This window comes from Podarcis erhardii (genome assembly GCF_964252035.2).
Source record: "Podarcis erhardii genome assembly, chromosome: 1".
NCBI classification, from domain to species: Eukaryota; Metazoa; Chordata; class Lepidosauria; order Squamata; family Lacertidae; genus Podarcis; species Podarcis erhardii.
Window position 1 is genome coordinate 122,939,713 of NC_138497.1, and position 20,000 is coordinate 122,959,712.

General features: G+C 44.7%; 1 protein-coding gene across 1 annotated transcript in view; it reads left to right on the forward strand.

Annotated features, from left to right (window-relative positions):
- The window catches only part of NAB1 (NGFI-A binding protein 1), a 48,836-nt gene that overhangs the window by 16,137 nt on the left and 12,699 nt on the right, over nt 1–20,000 (forward strand). The window contains exons 3-4 of the mRNA XM_081838356.1: nt 12,207–12,340; nt 13,576–13,627. Coding sequence (XP_081694482.1) covers nt 12,207–12,340; nt 13,576–13,627 — 186 coding nt within the window. The remainder of the gene's footprint in view (nt 1–12,206; nt 12,341–13,575; nt 13,628–20,000) is intronic.

The window sequence follows — 20,000 nt, forward strand, 5'->3', positions numbered from 1 at the left end:
TATCTCTTTACCAAATTGCATGTTTCTATGTTGCATGTTGTAGCTTTAAATTCCAGGCTTAACCATCCTTGTTTGTTTGGGTACTATTGATGAACAGTTACAGTACATGCAACACAAAGCAAATATTGTGTCAGCATTTCTTCATTTTACAGTTGATGCAACATTTCCCCCCCTCACAATTTGGGGAACACTTAGCGAAGTATTTCCTTTCAGAAAATGCAAGATGAAAAAAGAAGGGAGTTGTAATAGTATTTCCATCCACCAGAGTTAAATTACTGGCTGGAGCTCTGTGAAAATCAGTGGTGCTCTGACTTTAAAGCTGCAAAACTCTTTTCTTCTCGACGAAAAACTTCCTGAGCAGCTTTGCGGATTTTTAAAAAACTCATTTAGACAAACACATTTTCTCCTGTACCACATGATGGATATAAATTTATTGTGTCAATGTGTGTACTATAGTCTAAAACGAAAGAGATCCTCTCTTTTACCTTCAGATATAACAAATGTCTGAATAGTAGTGTGGCCATTTCAGGGATGCAGACAAATTGCACTGTGATGTGAAACGCTAATCCAATGCTATTAAAAGATTTTGCTTCCCTTATAAGGAAGGTACAAAAGTTGGGTTCAAAGCCATGGTTTCCTTAAGATAAAAAAAAAAGGTTTTGATCTGTGCACCACCTAAAAATTTAGCACTTTTTTTTTTAAGAGCATGAGCTATAGTCAGATGCTGAAATGGATTGAACAGAAGAAAGCATATTTTGAGTTGTGGTTGCTTAGATTGTAGAAGAAAACTTTGAGGTGGAATCTTCATACGGTGATGCGTTTTTGTTTCTTCCATCAAGTTTTTAAATGAGAGTGAAATCCATAGTTGAAACAAATAGGCTTTGCACATACAGTGGTGCCCCGCAAGACGAATGCCTCGCAAGACGGAAAACCCGCTAGACGAAAGGGTTTTCCGTTTTGGAGGCGCTTCGCAAAACGAATTTCCCCATGGGCTTGCTTCGCAAGACGAAAATGTATTGCGAGTTCCTGCGGTTTTTTTTCGCTTTCCCCCCCTTTTCCTAAGCCGCTAAGCCGCTTATCAGCTGATCCGCTGATAAGCCGCTTAACAGCTGATCGCTAAAAGCCGCTAAACCGCTAATAGCGCTAATCCGCTAAGCTGTCAATGGGCTTGCTTCGCAAGACGAAAAAACCGCTATACGAAGAGCCTCACGGAACGGATTAATTTCGTCTTGCGAGGCACCACTGTAGGTTTTTCTATTTTGTTCCAATTTCCCACCTAAATCGATTTGGTTAGGACAGGGGTGGCCAACTCCCGAGAGACTGTGATCTACTTTCAGAATTAAAATCTGGCATTGATCTACCACTCACCTGTGGCTGTCTCAGTCGCTGGCAGAATCCGTCAGTGGGCGTTTCTTGAACTTCTTCCAGCAAAGAAGCTCTTTGACGCCTAGTCTCCGCCTACTCTCCCTGCGCGGAAGCCTTCTGTGCAGGGAGGGTGTGGGCAGCGGAGGACCCGTGCTCTCCCCGCTGGTCTCCGGCGAAGAGTCATGGAGCCACCTCGCCGATTCCCCCATCTCCACTGGTGCTACGCTGATTTCCTTCCCCAGAAGATGGGCTGCTTCTCTCCCTCCCGGGACGCTCTCCGGAATCCCTCTGGAGCCCTCCCTCTCCCTCTGGCTCCGATGGCAGTTCCCTGACAAAGAATGCCAATGTTTATGTGGATCTTACTTACCCCTCCCCCTTCATGATGGTGTAATTGACTAACAAGGGCAGCAATGACAGCAACACAGCAAATTTCTTCCATCGCCTACCTGCAATGATTGCCTATACCTCCCAAGTTGGAATGCAAAGCTGTCACTGGTGCGAAAGGTCTCTCCCTAGGGTAGCCTAGGTGAAAAACCAGTGAAAGTTGACTCAGACGCTGCTTAAATTTGGCTTGCTAACTAATTAGAACAGCTGCCTTCAAGAGCCGACACACGTTTTTAATAGTTGGTGGTATTTTCTTCATTTCTGCTTTTCAGTTTATTTTTTTCTTAATTCTAACTGTAGACTTAACTGGTGTTCAATGGAAAAATGCCAAAGAGAAGAACTGTTCTGTGAATTGTTCATATTTATAGAAACCTTCTTAGCACCGTAAAAACTTTTGATGCATTGTAATGAATGATATAGAAAGTTTGTCTGATTGTTTTTCGTGGTTTCTTAACTTATTTTTATAAGTTACAGATAGGTAGCCGTGTTGGTCTGCCATGGTCAAAACAAAATAAAATAAAAAAATTCCTTCCAGTAGCACCTTAAAGACCAACTGAGTTAGTTCTAGGTATGAGCTTTCGTGTGCATGCACACTTCTTCAGATACACTGTGTATCTGAAGAAGTGTGCATGCACACGAAAGCTCATACCTAGAACTAACTCAGTTGGTCTTTAAGGTGCTACTGGAAGGAATTTTTTTATTTTATTTTATTTTTATAAGTTAACATAACCACCCAACTTGTGGATGACCAACTTTTTTTGTTCTAATAAAATAAACGCTTTAAGATGCAATCCTATATGCTTTTGCTTGGGACTGTGTCCTTGACCTTGGTGGAACTTCCGACTTAGAGTTCCTGGGCAATATTTCAAAAGAGACTAAAATCTTTATTGTCTTGTAAAATGGCAGACCTCAGCCAGATCATCCTCTCCCTTAAGCAGGTTATGTCTGGCAGATGTTGGCAACTGCTGATAGTACTCAGTGTTGCATAAAACATCATGTTGAGTTGCAGGTGTAGGAATCTTGTGTGTCATAGGTTCTATCGCTAAGACCTATAAGAAAGTAGCCAGTGTTATTCAAAGGGCATACAGGCTGCTTTGGTTTGTTGTAAGCCAGTGTTCACAATTAGCCGGGTGCCTGGTGCATTTTGTGACAGGCAACCCCGCCTTTTGCGAGGAAGTGGAGATGTTTGGGGCCTAACATCATCTGGATGACATGGTTGCAATGCCTCGCCAGTCAGCTGGTCTGCAGGGCAGCGTGGCACCAAAATATCAGAGTTGGGCTACCTTCCCAGGTTAGTGAGCCCCATCTGCCCCTCCCTTCCCTCTTTGACATGTGCAGAAAACCGCCTTCTTGGCCATTGGACCCACTAAATAATAATTTATTATTTATACCCCCGCCCATTTGGCTGGGTTTCCCCATCCAATCTGGGCAGCTCCCAACAGAATATTAAAAACACAACCAAACACCAGACATTAAAAACTTCCCTAAACAGGGCTGCCTTCTAAAAGTCAGATACAGTGGTACCTTGGGTTACATATGCTTCAGGTTACATACGCTTCAGGTTAGAGACTCCGCTAAGCCAGAAATAGTACCTTGGGTTTGCTTCAGGATGAGAACAGAAACTTTGCTTCAGGATGAGAACAGAAATCGCACGGCGGCAGCAGGAGGCCCCATTAGCTAAAGTGGTGCTTTAGGTTAAGAACAGTTTCAGGTTAAGAACGGACCTCCGGAACGAATTAAGTACTTAACCCAAGGTACCACTGTAGTTGTTTATTTCCTTGACATCTGATGAGAGGGTGTTCCACAGGGCGGGTGCCGCTACCGAGAAGGCCCTCTGTAATAACGGCAATGGCAAAAGACGAGGACTTAAGCTGGCACTGACCCATGCAACATGCCTCAGATCATCTGGCTCACGTAGCACTAGAGTGGTTCATGCTTTTCAAGAAGAAGAATAAAAAAGTTTTGCTGTTTTTTTAAAAAAGTGACTAGATATTTTGTTTTGGCGCCTGCAAAACGTCAGGAGCCATGTGGTGAATAGCTTTTCTATCTCAGTTTCTAATGCTTGACTGTTGTAAGGTCTTCTGTCCCTCGAGTGGGAATGCAGAACCTCCAACATAATAAGGTCTGCCAGCAGATGTCATATATGATGGGACAGGCAATAGTGGGGCTTGCATGGAAGGCAGTCAGCTGATTCGCAGTGCTTGGGAAGCGCTGTGCCCACAATTGCCAAGTCCTGTGCGTAACAACAACAACAACAACAACAACAACAATAATAATATTTCCCCAGCCACTCTGGGTGGCTTCCAACAAGAGATAAAAATACATTAAAACATCAGTCATTAAAAACGTCCCTAAACAGGGCTGCTTTCAGATGTCTTCTAAACGTCAGATGGTTGTTTATTTCTTTGACATCTGATGGGAGGGCGATCCAAAGGGCGGGCGCCACTACTGAGAAGGCCCTCTGCCTGGTTCCCTGTAACCTCACTTCTCACAGTGAGGGAACCGCCAGAAGGCCCTTGGCCCTGGACCTCAGTGTCTGGGCTGAACAATGGGGGTGGAGCCGCTCCTTCAGGTATACTGGGCCGAGGCTGTGTACCCTAGGGCAAGCAAACAACTGTTTGTTTGGTCTTCTGGAGTGCTGTGCCTGACGTGGCATGTTCTGAGGTTCGCAGGCTATGCCTTTGAGTGAACTGGCTGATTGAGAATTGTGTGGGCAAAATAGATGTTTTTGGCAATATCTCTGGATACACTATAAACTGGTCCAAATCGGGATTTGACGTTAATAGGAAACAACTTTTTGGTTCAGACATTTAAACAATACCAGGTTTATATTTGCAATGGCAACATTAAATATCTAGGCATGTTAATGCCACAAGACTTATCTAAATTAGTGTCATGAAACGTCAACAAAATATATCATGAGGTATCAATAGATTGACAGATGGGAGTCATTGAACCTGACCATGTGGGGAAAAGCCAATGCTCTTAAAATGAATGTGATACCTAGACTAGTTTATATTTTATCCCTCTTATATCTTAAGAGGAATTCCAGTTCACATACCGAGCAAATACTTTCGCAAAATTAAATCATTGTTTAGAAAATGCCTTTGGGGCTCTTCAATTCCAAGAATATCTAGGCAAAAAAAATGCAAATACTGATAAAAGGAGGAGCATTTGGCTGATTGAGAATTGTGTGGGCAAAATGAGTTACTTAAGTCCTTGTGACATCAAGTGTGTGGCAGGAGGGTGGCCCCACACATCAATCAGGCTTTGCCCAGGTGGATCTGCCAGCCAGATCCAGATTCCCCACCTCTGCTCTGGATATTGGGTGTCTGCAATCATTTGATTCCTAGAGAGAAGTTCCTTGGTGACTGACTGTCTAAAACAGGACTGTGGCCCTCCAGATGTTACTAAACTACAAGTCCCATAATTCCTGATTATTGGCCATGCTGACTAGGGCTGATGGGAGTCTGAAGGGCCACAGGTTCCCCAGTCCTGGTCTAAAGGCTATTGTGAGTGTTTCACCCGCTGCTTCACTCATGAGTGCCATCACTCATAATGATCGCCTTTGGGCTGATCAAGGTCTGCAGTAACAAGATAAATCATCACCATCATCAGTAAGTTTACTGTACTAGCCGAAGGGTGCGACAATTTCATAACAGTTTGCCGGATTACAAACCATAATTAAAACATACACCAATAATATATCAGTGATAAGAAGAAAGAGAAATCCAAAAGGCCGTCACCCCAGCTGGTAAGAATTCAGTATCAACAACCTTGAATTTTTTTATTCTTTACTATTTTTGGAGGTAGTGGAGCTTATTTTTTGCGTGTCCTGTGTATAGTACTCTAGAGCCCCACAAACATCACTTGCACTCCATTTTTAAAACTATAAATGCTACGATTATTTATAAAACAACCCCACTACCAGCATCTTATCAGCCAGCTGTGAGGTGCAGAATTTCACTGGTAAGAGCAGTGAAATGCGTTTTAACTTGCTCATGTTTTATTTGAAAAAAGGATCCTCTGAATTATAGCATTTAATTTGTCACATGACTGGATTACTTGTGGGTTTATGGCAGGAGTGACAAACCTCTGGGCCGCAAGCCACTCTTAGTCCGTCAGGGGGAACAGTTTGGCCCCCAATGCCGTTTCCCTCAAGCTGTGTCCACCCACTCCTCAGCTGACATCACTGGTGATGTCATCTGGTGGATGGGAGGTTAAGGTTTAATCCTGCATTGGCCAGTAGAGAACAAGATCACGTAGCCAAGGCAGCAGGATTTAGTCCCCGCTCATCAGCTGTGGGGGGATTGAAGCTGTGCAAAAGCACCTTTTGAAGCAGCCCTCTTGTGTGAGCTACTTCAAAGATGCTTTTGCAATGTTCTAAGATGGTTTCTGTGAGACATGCAAAGCGTGTGGGATTCCACCAGATGGGTGAACCTACCCACCTGTCAGATTTGCCTTGCGGAGCCGGAAAGGATTCTCTACCCTCTATTTATGGCATTGTAAGTCTAAGCTGGTGGTAGTTCAATTTCCATCTCCTTTCCTTTTTTTGAGGCACCAATCAACCTACAAGAGTTTTGCAATAATAATAATAATAATAATAATAATAATAATAATAATAATAATAATAATAATAAATTTATATCCCGCCCTCCCCAGCCGAAGCCGGGCTCAGGGCGGCTAACAACAATAAAACAGTACAACACAACACAACACAACACTCTAAAACCATTCATTATAAAATTAATTCAAATCAAACCAATGGCAAGCATTGGGTCAGAGCTCCGCGAAGATTGCCGAAGGAGGGAGTCAGGCTGTGCCCTGGCCAAAGGCCTGGTGGAACAGCTCTGTCTTGCAGGCCCTGCGGAAAGATGTCAAGTCCCGCAGGGCCCTAGTAACGGCATGCATTACTCTGGTATAAGATCTAATGTAAATGAAACTAGATCACATTCTTGTTATATATTTGAATGTTGTGGCTCTTAATAGAATGAGTCAGATCTATGGTTTGATTATTTGTGGTACTAGTTTCGTCCTTTCATGGCAGCATGTGAAAACCAAATCTTCCTTACTCAAGGAAGCAATAAAATCTATCTGACCTAAACAGATTCTTTGTTTTTGTATGGATTTGTGTTCTGCTGAGAGATTTTTAAGATAGGATACGAAATGCCCTGACATACTGAAATAAAAGTATGTGATTTTAAATCAACAACCATAATGTGTGTGTGTGTTTAAGATGCGTTGCATCCACGGAGAAAGGAGATATGTAATTAGTCTCCTAATGTATGTCAGTGAATAGGACTAAATCTTATATCCACTTTTTTATATTGAGACAATACCTTCATTTGGGGGTGAATCCCACTGATATAAATGTTGTTTTATGATTGCAGGCAGTGGAGGATATGCAGAAATAAGATCTGCCCAAGGCAGCAGAATTTAGTCCCCGCTTGTCAGCTTTGAGGGAATTGAAGCTGTGCAAAAGCACCTTTTGAAGCAACTCTCTTGTGTGAGCTACTTCAAAGATCCTTTTGCAATGTCTAAGACAGCTTCTGCTGGGTAAGCAAGAGTTTTGCCATAGTGTTAATTCATATGAAATCCATTCTTTCTGAAGTTCTCAGTGTTCAGAGACTTTTATAATACCTGCTTGATTCTCCAAATCTTATCTTCTTGTAGACTGACAGAACAATATGTAGCGAATGTCAGCATAAGCCACCACATTCTCACTTCATTTAGCTTTTGTTCCTGATGCGAAGATTCATTCCAAGGTCTTTGTAGTCACTGAGAGGAATTCATGGCTGTTGGTCTTGAGTGTGGCACTGTGGAAATTGTGAAGAGGGGAAAGAATATTGGGCTCAGCCTTGGCTAATGTAATTTCTTTATGTTGCAGTGGGACAAGGTTTCGGGCTGCTGGGTCCGTAAAATTTAGAATCCTCTAGCTCTGTGCATTGCTGCATGTACATAGGCATTTGACGTGTTGAATATTATAAAGTTTAAAGAGGGGAGAATGACTTTGTCACAGGGCAGGGGGATTTGATTTAAATCCAATTGATCCAATCCAATCAGTAAGACTTGATTTAAATCGTGTGGTTTTTTACAGAAAGACTTATTATTAATATTTACAACCAGATGAAGGTTTCCGATTGTGCAAATGAAATAGAACTGATAGTTAATTCTACAGATGGGGCATTAGCGTGTGAAAACAGTCCCGATCCAATGATCCCCAGATGGTGGAGGTGTCAGGCGCCATCATGATGCCCAGCTATTTTCACTTAGTCGCAAGTGGTCATAAGCCAAGTGCAAAATTTCGCCTGGTGCCTGGAGGTCTCCACCTTACAGTGGTATGGAGAACTGCTGTCTTTCTGGGGTCACCCACCTTGGGAAATCATCTCCCCCTAGAGATCAGGTGGGCACCAACAGCTGGGTGCTTCTGCCAGCCATTAAAAGCATTCCTCTTTACCCTAAGCTTTTCCTGGTTATTAATCCCTGCTCCTGCCATCTCTGGCTACTAAAACCTCACTGTTTTATTGATAAGACTTTTCTTGTTATATTTTGGTATACAGTTGTACCTTGGAAGTCAAACGGAATACGTTCCGGAAGTCCGTTCGACTTCCAAAACGTTTGAGAACCAAATCGCGGCTTCAAACAGAAGCCGCAAAAGCCTCGTCGTACATTCGGCTTCCGAAAGAATGTTCGAAAACAGGAACACTCACTTCTGGGAGCCGATTTGTTTGGGAGCCAAGGCGTTCAACATCCAAGGTACGACTGTACAGAGGTACCTCTACTTACGTTCACCTCTGGTTCTGTATCCTTCGGGATACGCACGTATTTTTCCGGGTTTCGCTGCATGCGCAGAAGCACTCTACGCACCGTGCACATGCGCAGAAGCGCTCCACACGCTGTGCGCTTGCACAGAAGTGCTAAACCACGCCACGTGCATGCACAGAAGTAGCACCTTCAGATATGCACACCTCAGGATCCAACCAGAGCTCTGGAACAGATCCTGTGCGCAACCAGAGGTACCACTGTACATTGTTGTTCTCTTCTGTCAACCACCTTGGTATACTGTTGAAATGAAAGGGCCATATCATTTTAATAGCCAGCAATGAAATAAACCTCAGCATCTATCATATATGACAGGCGTGGCCAACTCCTGAGAGACTGTGATCTACTTTCAAAGTTAAAATCTGGCAGTGATTCAAATTTGTTGACCTTTTTTTAGGGGAGGAGAAATGCCCCGTTTCTTAGGGGGTCAGGGAATTTTCGGCAGGAACGGAAGCAGCCACTAACCTTATGATTGCTGGCCAGATAACAGCCTCTGTTTCTAAACTCCGGCTTCTCTTCTGCAACAATAGAAGCCAGCCCAGGGAGAGGGGCTGGGGCCGGAATGGGGCCAGCGATCGACCACGATCTATAAAAACCTTGTAGAGATCGACTTGTTGGACATCCCTGATATATGAGACCCCAGAGGAAAAATCGACAGTCTTCTATTCGGATTTGTTTTTTAAAAAATACTCATTTATTTTGCTTGAGAATTGCCTATCTGTGGAAGTTCAGTTATAACCTAGGCCTAGGGGATGTTGGCCTGAATAACATTGAGGAATTTTGCTAGCCTTATGGAGATACTTTGGACTTCCCTCAAAATTCCTCAGGTGTTTTGCCTAACCAGGGAACCCCAAATATGTTTTGAACTACTTCAGGTGAAATTTTGATGGCAACCCTAGTTGACACCAGTTCTCTCTCACGCATGAGGTTACTTAACATCAGGCAAATGTAGAGCATGTTGTGACTTGGAACTGGCAGCTATAGTGTCAGTCTTAATCCAGCGAGTGAATGCAGATAATATGTCAGGAGCCAGTCTGTGACATTATATTCTGTTTTTCATTCACAGAGAAGTGGTTAGATGGGGAAAGGTGGGACACACCCACACCCACACCCACACATCCCCCAGCTGGGAATGTCATAACAGAAAGTGTACATCTGGCAACTTTCACTTCTCCATTTTTAATAATACAGGTTATATTGGCTTGGATCCAAAAGTTATATGCACACAGTGCAATGGGTGTTGTGTTAAAAGAATGAAAAATATGGCAAATAAGGAATATATAGGCCATAGCATATGAACTTTAGCGGCCCGTACAAAATCTTGCATAATACCTTGTGCAAATGGAAACTTAATCTGAATTTGGAGCATTTTTCTCTCGCAACATTCCTATTCCAGCTCACAAACAGCGCTCTCATAAGCAGAACAGGGAGTATGATAACTGGGCATCTTTAGACTCAAGCTGCTCCTCTTCCTTCTCCTTTTATCATCATCATCCATCCATCCATCACTGTCTTCTGAGGAGACGATGAAGGCTGAGGGTGAAGTCTCCCATTTCTATGGGAATCTCAGACCAGTAAAAACCAGCCTCATGATGGATAGGGATTGGTTTCTGGGACAGTAGCTCCATCTCTGATATAAATGGTCTGGGCAACCCATCAGAAACTTATTTAGAGGTTCGTTCCACCTGCTTAATGATTCCGAGCTCCCATTAGTCTGTTTAGGCCAGTGGTTTTCAACCAGTGTGCCGTGGCACCCTGGGGTGCCTTGAATGATGGTCAGGGGTGCCATGGGCAACACTGGCCTCTGTCCCTCTTTCTTTTCCTCCTTCCTCTGATGCTCTTTTGCGTCTCTGCCTCCCAAAGGCTTGCACAGCTGTTTATTGCAGCAGCCCTGGCTATAAGCTCTGCAGGCGAACGGTTCCTCTGGGAGGCATATGTCTTTGGGGCAGGGGTGGGGCAGACCAGAGACCAGTGTGTGTGGTTTGGGAGCTGCATGGTCGGGGAAAAACAAAAACACTCTCCCTAAAGATAAAGGGACCCCTGACCATTAGGTCTAGTCGTGGCCGACTCTGGGGTTGCGGCACTCATCTCACTTTATTGGCCAAGGGAGCCGGCGTATAGCTTCCGGGTCATGTGGCCAGCATGACTAAGCCGCTTCTGGCGAACCAGAGCAGTGCACGGAAACGCCATTTACCTTCCCGCTGGAGTGGTACCTATTTATCTACTTGCACTTCGTGCTTTCGAACTGCTAGGTTGGCAGGAGCAGGGACCGAGCAACGGGAGCTCACCCTGTCACGGGGATTCGAACCGCCGACCTTCTGATCAGCAAGTCCTAGGCTCTGTGGTTTAACCCACAGCGCCACCCGCGTCCCTACCTTGGATCAAATCTGCTTCCAGGTGCCATAAGAAAGCTGCAGAGATAGTATAGGATAGTGCGCACCCCGGAAATGATCTCTTTCAGCTTCTGCCTTCTGGAAGAAGGTACAGGGTTATAAAGACTAGGACCAGCCGCCTGAGAAAGTTTCTATTCAAATGCGATTTTGGTTTTAAATGCAGTGTAAGGTAGTCTCTATGGGCGTATATTGTATTTAATTATGGGGTATCAGAGTTTTTTAGGGGGCTAACCAGGCTGGGATAGCTGGGATAGCAGGCTTGTTGGTTTCTGAATGTCTGCTGTAGATTTTCAGTTTCGTTGTTCTGTATGGGACAGTGACAATAAAGATTATCGTAGAGATGGCAGCAGCTGCTGCCCAGAGGACTTCCAAACGAGAGGAGGCTGAGGGAACCCTCCACAAGGGTGTCCAAAAAAAGGGGGTGAGAGGCTGGCAGCTCTGCAGGCAAGGGGTGACGTAACTGGGCTCCTGAGCCCCACAGGGGTGCAGCAGAACGAATGTAGTTGGTTAAGGGAGCCGTGGATTCAGCAAGGTTGAAAACCTCTGGTTTAGGCCACTTGGCCATTTTGTGCAAACACTATTAACTTGAGATGGTTCGCTCAGAAATAAAACCCAAGTTAGCAGACTATTAAAGCTTCGCTGCAGAGGAAGCCAAATCTCCAGACACTCTGGGGGATCGCATTTGATCACACCAAAATGTAGGAGTTTGTCATAGCAGTTCATCCCAGTGGGTGCTCACAGGGCGCAGTAAGGGATTGGCTACACAGCCAGCCCCCTGAGTCGACCTCAGGACCATTATTATTATTATTATTATTATTATTATTATTATTAAAGCAGAATCCTTCAGGTCTGCCTGAATTCATTTTAAAAGCATGCATTGGTTTTAAACAAAATAGTTTGTCCCTGATCTAATAACTGTTTTTTAAAAGTACCAACTTACTTCCGAGGGAATTTAGGTATAACTTCAATTTTTTTGGGGGGGGGGGAATCAAAGGTACCTAGCAGCATTTAAAAACTTGGTTTTTTGCGGGGTGTGTGCGTGTGCGTATCTATATAAAACTGTGGCAACTGTGTTGAGCATGATGCCAGAAATCTGAAGAAAGCCCTCCAGATTTCTCTGTGAAACTCTATAATGTTGTTTATGTACATTGCAACAGTAATGGGAGATACATAGGGTTTCATGTTCCTCAAAGGAGTGATACAGCTAAGGCAACGAAGCATCCCTTGTCTTTTGTTTTCCAGCTCACAGTTAACGAAGCCGCTGCTCAATTGTGTGTGAAGGATAACGCACTTCTGACCCGGAGGGACGAACTCTTTGCACTGGCGAGACAAATATCCCGAGAAGTTACCTACAAATACACTTACCGGACTACAAAGTAAGTTGCTTTAAAAAAAAAAAAAAAGGCAGGGGGAGATCCTAATTGCTTTAATGAGGTTTATTGTATCAGAAAACCTTTTTTTATTTTTCTTGTTCTGCAGTCAGGGTCATAGAATCATAGAAATCTAAAGTTGGAAGGGACCCTGTCATCTAGTCCAACCCCCATGACCCTGAAATCAAGAGTCCCATTCCCTCCCTAACTCATAGTCCTGATCTGGCCCAATTGCCTTCTAAATCCGGCCTGCAGACGGTCCGGGAATCAGCGTGTTTTTACATGAGTAGAATGTGTGCTTTTATTTAAAATGCATCTCTGGGTTATTTGTGGGGCATAGGAATTCGTTCATCCCCCCCCCCAAAAAAATATAGTCCGTCCCCCACCATGTCTGAGGGACAGTGGACCGGCCCCCTGCTGAAAAAGTTTGCTGACCCTGAATTGTGCACACCCCACCCCACCTATTGGGAGCCCATGAGTCTTGGCATTTCCACACCACATTTTTCCTAGTTGTTGCAGAAAATTGTACTTTTCGTAGATCAGGTGGCTTCAACAGGGTTGAAGTTAAAAATCTGACCTCAACCCCGACACGCTAGCTTCCTTTGTACAGGGAGGTTTTTTTATACAGTGGTGCCTCGCAAGACGAAATTAATCCGTTCCGTGAGGCTCTTCGTCTAGCGGTTTTTTCGTCTTGCGAAGCAAGCCCATTAACAGCTTAGCGGATTAGCGCTATTAGCGGTTTAGCGGCTTTTAGCGATCAGCTGTTAAGCGGCTTATCAGCGGATCAGCTGATAAGCGGCTTAGCGGCTTAGGAAAAGGGGGGAAAAGGGGAAAAAACCCGCAGGAACTCGCAAGACATTTTCATCTTGCGAAGCAAGCCCATAGGGAAATTCATTTTGTGAAGCGCCTCCAAAACGGAAAACCCTTTCGTCTAGCGGGTTTTCCGTCTTGCGAGGCGTTCGTCTTGCGGGGCACCACTGTACAAAGGAGCATTTAAACATTCAAATCCTTCTCCACCGCCCATAATCTCTAATGATAGTCCAGCAAGATTGAACCTTACGTCAGGTTCTTAAACTACAGGACATGCTTTGTGAACCTACCTGGAAATCAAGGCTTAAATGAGAAATTTCAGTTTTCTATCTCTCTGTTGCAGGCAAGGATTTTTCCAAGGTGTTTCTTTTTTTGAAGATAAGTGTGCGCTACCTAGTAAAAATAAAACAAAATGTGTTTTCATTTCCTAGGTCTAAATGTGGAGAAAGGGATGAACTGTCACCAAAGAGAATTAAGATAGAGGTACTGTATTTTAATTTGTTCTGTTTAGTTGTAATTGCTAAAACCGACTTGCGTGAGAGAGGAAAGAACCATTAAGGCTTCATTTGGTCAACGGCTATGTTCTGCCTCACTCTCCCAACTGAAGAACAAATCCCTTAAAATACAATGCGTTCTGAATAAATATGGTCCGATTTATCAAAGGTTCTGTAGTAGTCACTTAAAATATGAGGGCAGTTGAAACAATATAGTGGAGCTTGTGAAGTTGTGAGTTTGGAGATGAAAAGTTGACCAGTAATCAGGATAAAATAGATATATGTTCCATCTCCCCCTTCACTGCCCCAGTTTTATTTATTTATTGCTTTCAATGGGCAGTTTGAAATTGGTGTTCACCCTTTTCACAGCATTTCTACAGTGGAACAGGTGCAATAAATTCCTGCATATATAGATTTTCTTTTACATTTAGTTATAGTAGCAGTAAAACACACACAGCTGGCCTTTTGCGCAGTTACACATGTTCTTCCCTGAAATAAGTAAAAGGAAAATACCGGCCCATGAGGTTGGGGGAGAGCTTTTCCCCAAAAAGCTTACGAGACCAGGATGTCTCTACTTAATTTTTTTTTCTTTCAGAAGATCAGCAGGTATTATTTCAGCAGAATACCAGGGGGAGAAAACACCGATCTGAATTTAAATATTTCACTTTATAAATATCGGGCTCATTTTACTGGAGAATATTTTTAGGAGTGGAATTTGACTGATGTTACATCCTCATCATAAGGCTCCTGTCTAGCTTCAGCTGTAGATCAGTTAACTGAAGCACAATCTTGTGCATGTTTTCTTATTCTGTTGTGTTAAATGGGGCTTGCTGACTGCAGCCTCTGTGCCATGCTAGATAAACACTGAATGTTTATCAGGCTAGGTTGTTGTTGTTGTTTTGTTGTTGTTATTAAAAAATTGATTTCTATACTGCCCTTTATTAAAGATCTCAAGAGTGGTGTACAACATTAAAATTGTATTTTATGGAGCATAAGAATAAAAACATAATTTAAAAGTATAGTAGTACAGTGGTACATCGTAAGTTGAACAGAATCCATTCCGGAAGTTTGTTCAACTTCCCAAACGTTCGGAAGCCATGTCGGAGGTGTGGGTTCCAAAGAACGTTCGCAAACTGGAACACTCAAGTGTACAGTACAGTGGTACCTCTGGTTGCGAACGGGATCCGTTCTGGACCCCCGTTCGCAACCTGAGCAGAATGCAACACGCGTCTGCGTGGGTCGCGATTCACCGCTTCTGCACATGCGCGTGACGTCATTTTGAGTGCATGCGCATAGCTGTTAACCTTCCCTTTTTGGCGGGAAATTCCCTTATTCCAGCGCCATTTCCCGCTGCTATCCCGGATTGTTAGATATCCTGTAGACTGTCCCCGGGACAGGTGAGGCTGCTGATCCCTTATTTTCAAATCTGAAAGTTGACAGCTATGTGCATACCTGAGCGGCAAAACCCAGAAGTAACCCATTCCGGTACTTCCGGGTCGCCGCGGGACACAACCTGAAAAGATTTAACCCGAAGCGTCTTTAACCCGAGGTATGACTGTGTTCTTGTATAGTATATAGTTTGCGTAGTATACAGCATAATAATAAAAATAATCATAACGACAGTCCCCTTTCTTTAACAGACCATAGATTATTTAATGGCTGAAGGCCTCAGTAAAGAGGGATGTTTTGCCTAGTGCCTAAAGACATATAATGATGGCGCCAGGCGCACCTCTCTGAAGAGAGCATTCAACAGATTAGGAGGCAACACAGAGAAGACCTGTGCCCGTTATGCTCATAGTAAACCTGTTGAAATAAATTAAGCCTCACTTAAGTTCCATCATGGTTTTCTTCAGGCAAATCATGATCCTCTCTACCTCCATTTGAGGAGCACTGGCAACAATTTTCTTCACGTCTTGCTCAGTTATACGGTTTGGGTCTTTTTGTGCGCTAGAGCATCGTTTGACCTAAACACAAATAATTTTGTTGAGTAGGTGGAATTTTTATTTTATTTTTGGCTGTTTTCAGATGCCTCATAAACTGTGTTTTGTTGTTCAGATCTTCCTAATGGAGGGAAATAGCACGGAGAGAAACTCCTGCCAGTAGCTCTGGAATGTTCTTGCCCTGTCTAATGGATCTTGTTGCCATTAGGGAACAATTTCCTGATAGTCAGAAAAATGAACACATGTATACACACACTCTGGCTTATGGAGGTAATGACTAAACCTAGCAAAAACATGGAAATATATTCAGTATTTTTTCATTTGGTATTTTTTAAAAAATAGATCCAGTTTTAAATAATGTAGCTTGCAGACTAAGTAAATAGGCTGTCAATTTTACCATAATTTCCCTTCTGTGTTGAGGGATATGTGATGCAGCAGGCCAGTAGTTATTTGGATGCATATATTTCCCTGTAAAGGAACATTTCAGGAAATGGTCCCTTTGGATGCAAAAATTCCTTTGTACAATTCTATTTTTTTGTGTGTGTGTGTGTTTAAACTACCCTGGGAAAATGTCGAGGGCACATTTTTATTCTGTAACTGCTTGTTTTGGGTGGACTAAAAGTGAAGAGACAGGGCGAGGGAATAATTAGCGACTTACATGTTCCTATTAAAGCCAGTGAGAATTTTGCAAGGGGACTTTGAAAGTCTTGTTCCTTTTTGTGCAGCAGGAAAAGGAAGGTAATTGCTGCGATCCGTTCTTGTACACATAGCCCTGTCCCAAAACTAGTAAAGGTAAAGGTACCCCTGCCCGTACGAGCCAGTCGTGTCCAACTCTAGGGTTGTGCACCCATCTCACTCTATAGGCCAGGGGCCAGCGCTGTCCGGAGACACTTCCGGGTCATGTGGCCAGCGTGACAAGCTGCATCTGGCGAGCCGGCACCAGCGCAGCGCATGGAAACACCGTTTACCTTCCCGCTATAAAGCTGTGCCTATTTATCTACTTGCACTTTGACGTGCTTTCGAACTGCTAGGTGGGCAGGAGCTGGGACCGGAAGACGGGAGCTCACCCCCCCGCAGGGATTCGAACCACCGACCATGCGATCGGCAAGCCCTAGGCGCTGAGGTTTTACCCACAGCGCCACCCGCGTCCCTGCGTCTGAAAACTACACCCTAGTAAAAGGTTGCAAAATGCCAAACATCTACGTGTTTCATATATACGTGGATTGTACCTGGTGTTAGTCATACTCAGAGCAGACCCACTGAAATTGATGGCTAGGAGTAACTTAAGCCCATTATTTCCTGTGGCCTGATTGTACAGTCGTACCTCGGAAGTCGAACGGAATCCGTTCCGGGAGTCTGTTCGACTTCCAAAACGTTCGGAAACCAAGGCGCGGCTTCCGATTGGCTGCAGGAAGCTCCAAAGGAAAGCAGAGCAATACGTTTGGCACCAGCTTGGCTGCAGGAGTTGCTGGCAGGAGGCGTACAAGGCACCACCCAACCATCTTAGGGACTCCACTCTGGATTTGTGTAGGATTTATTCCTTAGCCTTTTCTTCTCCTGAAGATCTCCTACAAGGTAGCAGAGGTTTATGTCCAGAGTTTTTTCCTTCTCCTAGATGGGCTAGGGACGCGGGTGGCGCTGTGGGTTAAACCACAGAGCCTAGGACTTGCTGATCAGAAGGTCGGGGGTTCGAATCTCCGCGACGGGGTGAGCTCCCGTTGCTCGGTCCCTGCTCCTGCCAACCTAGCAGTTTGAAAGCACGTCAAAGTGCAAGTAGATAAATAGGTACCGCTCCAGCGGGAAGGTAAACGGCGTTTCTGTGCCCTGCTCTGGTTCGCCAGAAGCGGCTTAGTCATGCTGGCCACATGACCCGGAAGCTGTACGCCGGCTCCCTCGGCCAATAAAGCGAGATGAGCGCCGTAACCCCAGAGTCGTCCAAGACTGGACTTAACTGTCAGGGGTCCCTTTACCTTTACTAGATGGGCTACCTTCCCAGGTTGAGGAGCCCCATTTGCCCCTCACTTCCCTCTACGGCACGTGCAGAGTCTACCTTCTTGACCATTGGACCAACTACTGATCTCGCCCGCTCAATCTGCCAATACCTGCCTCTATGGAGCAAGCAAGCAAATAATCCTTACCCCTGGTAATGCTTGAAACAGAGAATGGTTGCTGTTTGTTTGTTAAACAGTAAAACAATAAACAGGGCGGTGATGCAATGACTACTGCAGTCAACACAGGAGGAGGAGGTTTAACAAACTGAAGGACATCATTCTCTTTCTATGTTTCTCCTGATGGAAACATGCAGATGGGGACAGATATACCCTACTTTAAGTCGTTTTTCTCTTGTGTATTATTTACTACAAAGCTTGATGACTAAGCTCTTTAGCAACGAAACATCGGATTACCAGAACGACGTCCAAGCACTGTACCACTGATTTATATCATAAGTGGACTCTTTATTACTGCAATTGTTCGAGATAATATCTATTTTGGAAAGAGAAGAAATGAGCACTGAACCACAGATATATTACAAGCGAACTCTTTACTTACTGCGCTTGATATTGTTTAAGAAAAAACCTATTTGGGAAAGAAATTACTTTTGCCATTTTTATGGATGTTCAGTGTTTGTTTACAGATAGTTATATTGTGCCATTTGTTTGCTAAAGACAAGGGGAAATAAGGTTTTCCTCATTGAGGCATAGTAACTTTTCAAGATTTCAGCCTGTCTGGTATTGTTCTTGCAAACACCTCCCATACAGCAGCAGGTGGTGGTCCCCCCCCCTTTTTAAAAAAAGCTTAAGTTCTGGAAGTGCTATACAGCTTGCTGAAGCATGAGCCAGGTAACCCTTGAATATATACGCCAAACTATTTTTTCTTTTGCCACCTCAGTTCTCCTGCTTCGACGAGGACTGAAACGCAGGAGCCCAGATTGTCACTACAGTCATACCTTGGTTTTTGAACAGCCTAGTTCTCGAATGTTTCGGCTCCCGAACGCCGCAAACCCAGAAGTGACTGTTCCGGTTTGCGAACTACTTTTGGAAGCCAAACGTCCGACGGGGCCTTCCGCTGCTTCTGATTAGCTGCAGGGTCTTCCGGCAGCCAATCGGAAGCTGCGCTTTGGTTTCCAAATTTCCAGAACGGATTCCATTTGACTTCCAAGGTATGACTGTACTGATGAGTCCTTTTCAGCCTTTCCACCGACGTCAGTGCGTGTAAAACACTGCCATTTTGATCTCGGGAGGCGTTTAACGCTTAACGCCTCTTTTCCACAGGTGGAAATGATTGCACGCACACACACCCCAGGCGTGAAGTGAAATGGTTTTCCCCGGTATAATAAAGAGGAGGGTTTTCCTCCTTCCCTCTCGGAGATGGAGGCGCCTGAGAGCAGGACTGCGTGGGCAAGCAAACCTACAGACGGCGTTGCAAACATCACCTCTGCAGGGTGAAGGAGTTTTGCATAAGCAACACAAAAGAAAGAGGGTGGAGGGTGTGTGTGGAGGCAAAGCATATCACAAACTACACCCAATTACCTGTGAAAGCCTCCCCCCCCCCCTCATGTGACCTCTCCCTTTTCTCGATGGAGTGGGTGGGTAAGTTTGCAGGGAGAGGCGGGGGCGGAATCCCGGGAAAATGACAAGCGCTGGGAGCCGAGTGGGCGGAAGAAGGAATGCAGCAATTAGGTTCGGATTTGGGAGTAGCTATTAATGAGTTGCGGCGAGGTCCCTGAATGCCTTCTCACGTGCGACGAAACAAAAGCAATATTTTAGTTACATGAAGTTCCCACCCTCCCTCTTCAGCAGCTGCCTTGATGTGTGGGGGGTGTGTGTGTAAGCGTGGACTTGATGTGGGTGCCCCCTCACTAGCCCCCCCCCCCGAGGCCATGACAGCACACAAGGCTTTGTGTCTTTTCCCAGAGGAAGCACAGCAAAATCACTGGCGGTTGAAGGAAAGCTCTTCTCCCTTCAGTGCTGTTATTTTGTGCAGAAAAGGGTGTGTGGCTAGGGGTGTCCCCCCCCCAAAAAAATACAGGATTGAGAGTTGGCAGGGCATGTGAGACAGACAACAGAGTCATTACAGTCCTATGAACTAAGCAGTACAAAGGCATCCTGCCGCCAAACAGCACATCCGTAAGCGGAGGTGGCGGGAAGATGTATGAGAGGGCGAAACTTGAAAGATTCAGTGGGAGTAAGAGACCTAGAGGGAAATGGAAGGGGTGGGTGGGTAGCTGGGAGGGCTGGAGGGGGGGGGGGAGAGGTTCAGCGTTCATGTCAGCATGAGTTATAAGGTGGGAGAGAAAGAACGCGGGCATGCCCACGCCGCTGCCAAGCAGGGCTGAAAAGCAAGAGAGTGTGGGATTTCTTTCTCTCCCTGAAGATCACAAAGAACAGAAGCGGTGCAATCTGGTGTTCGTGTAGGAGAAGT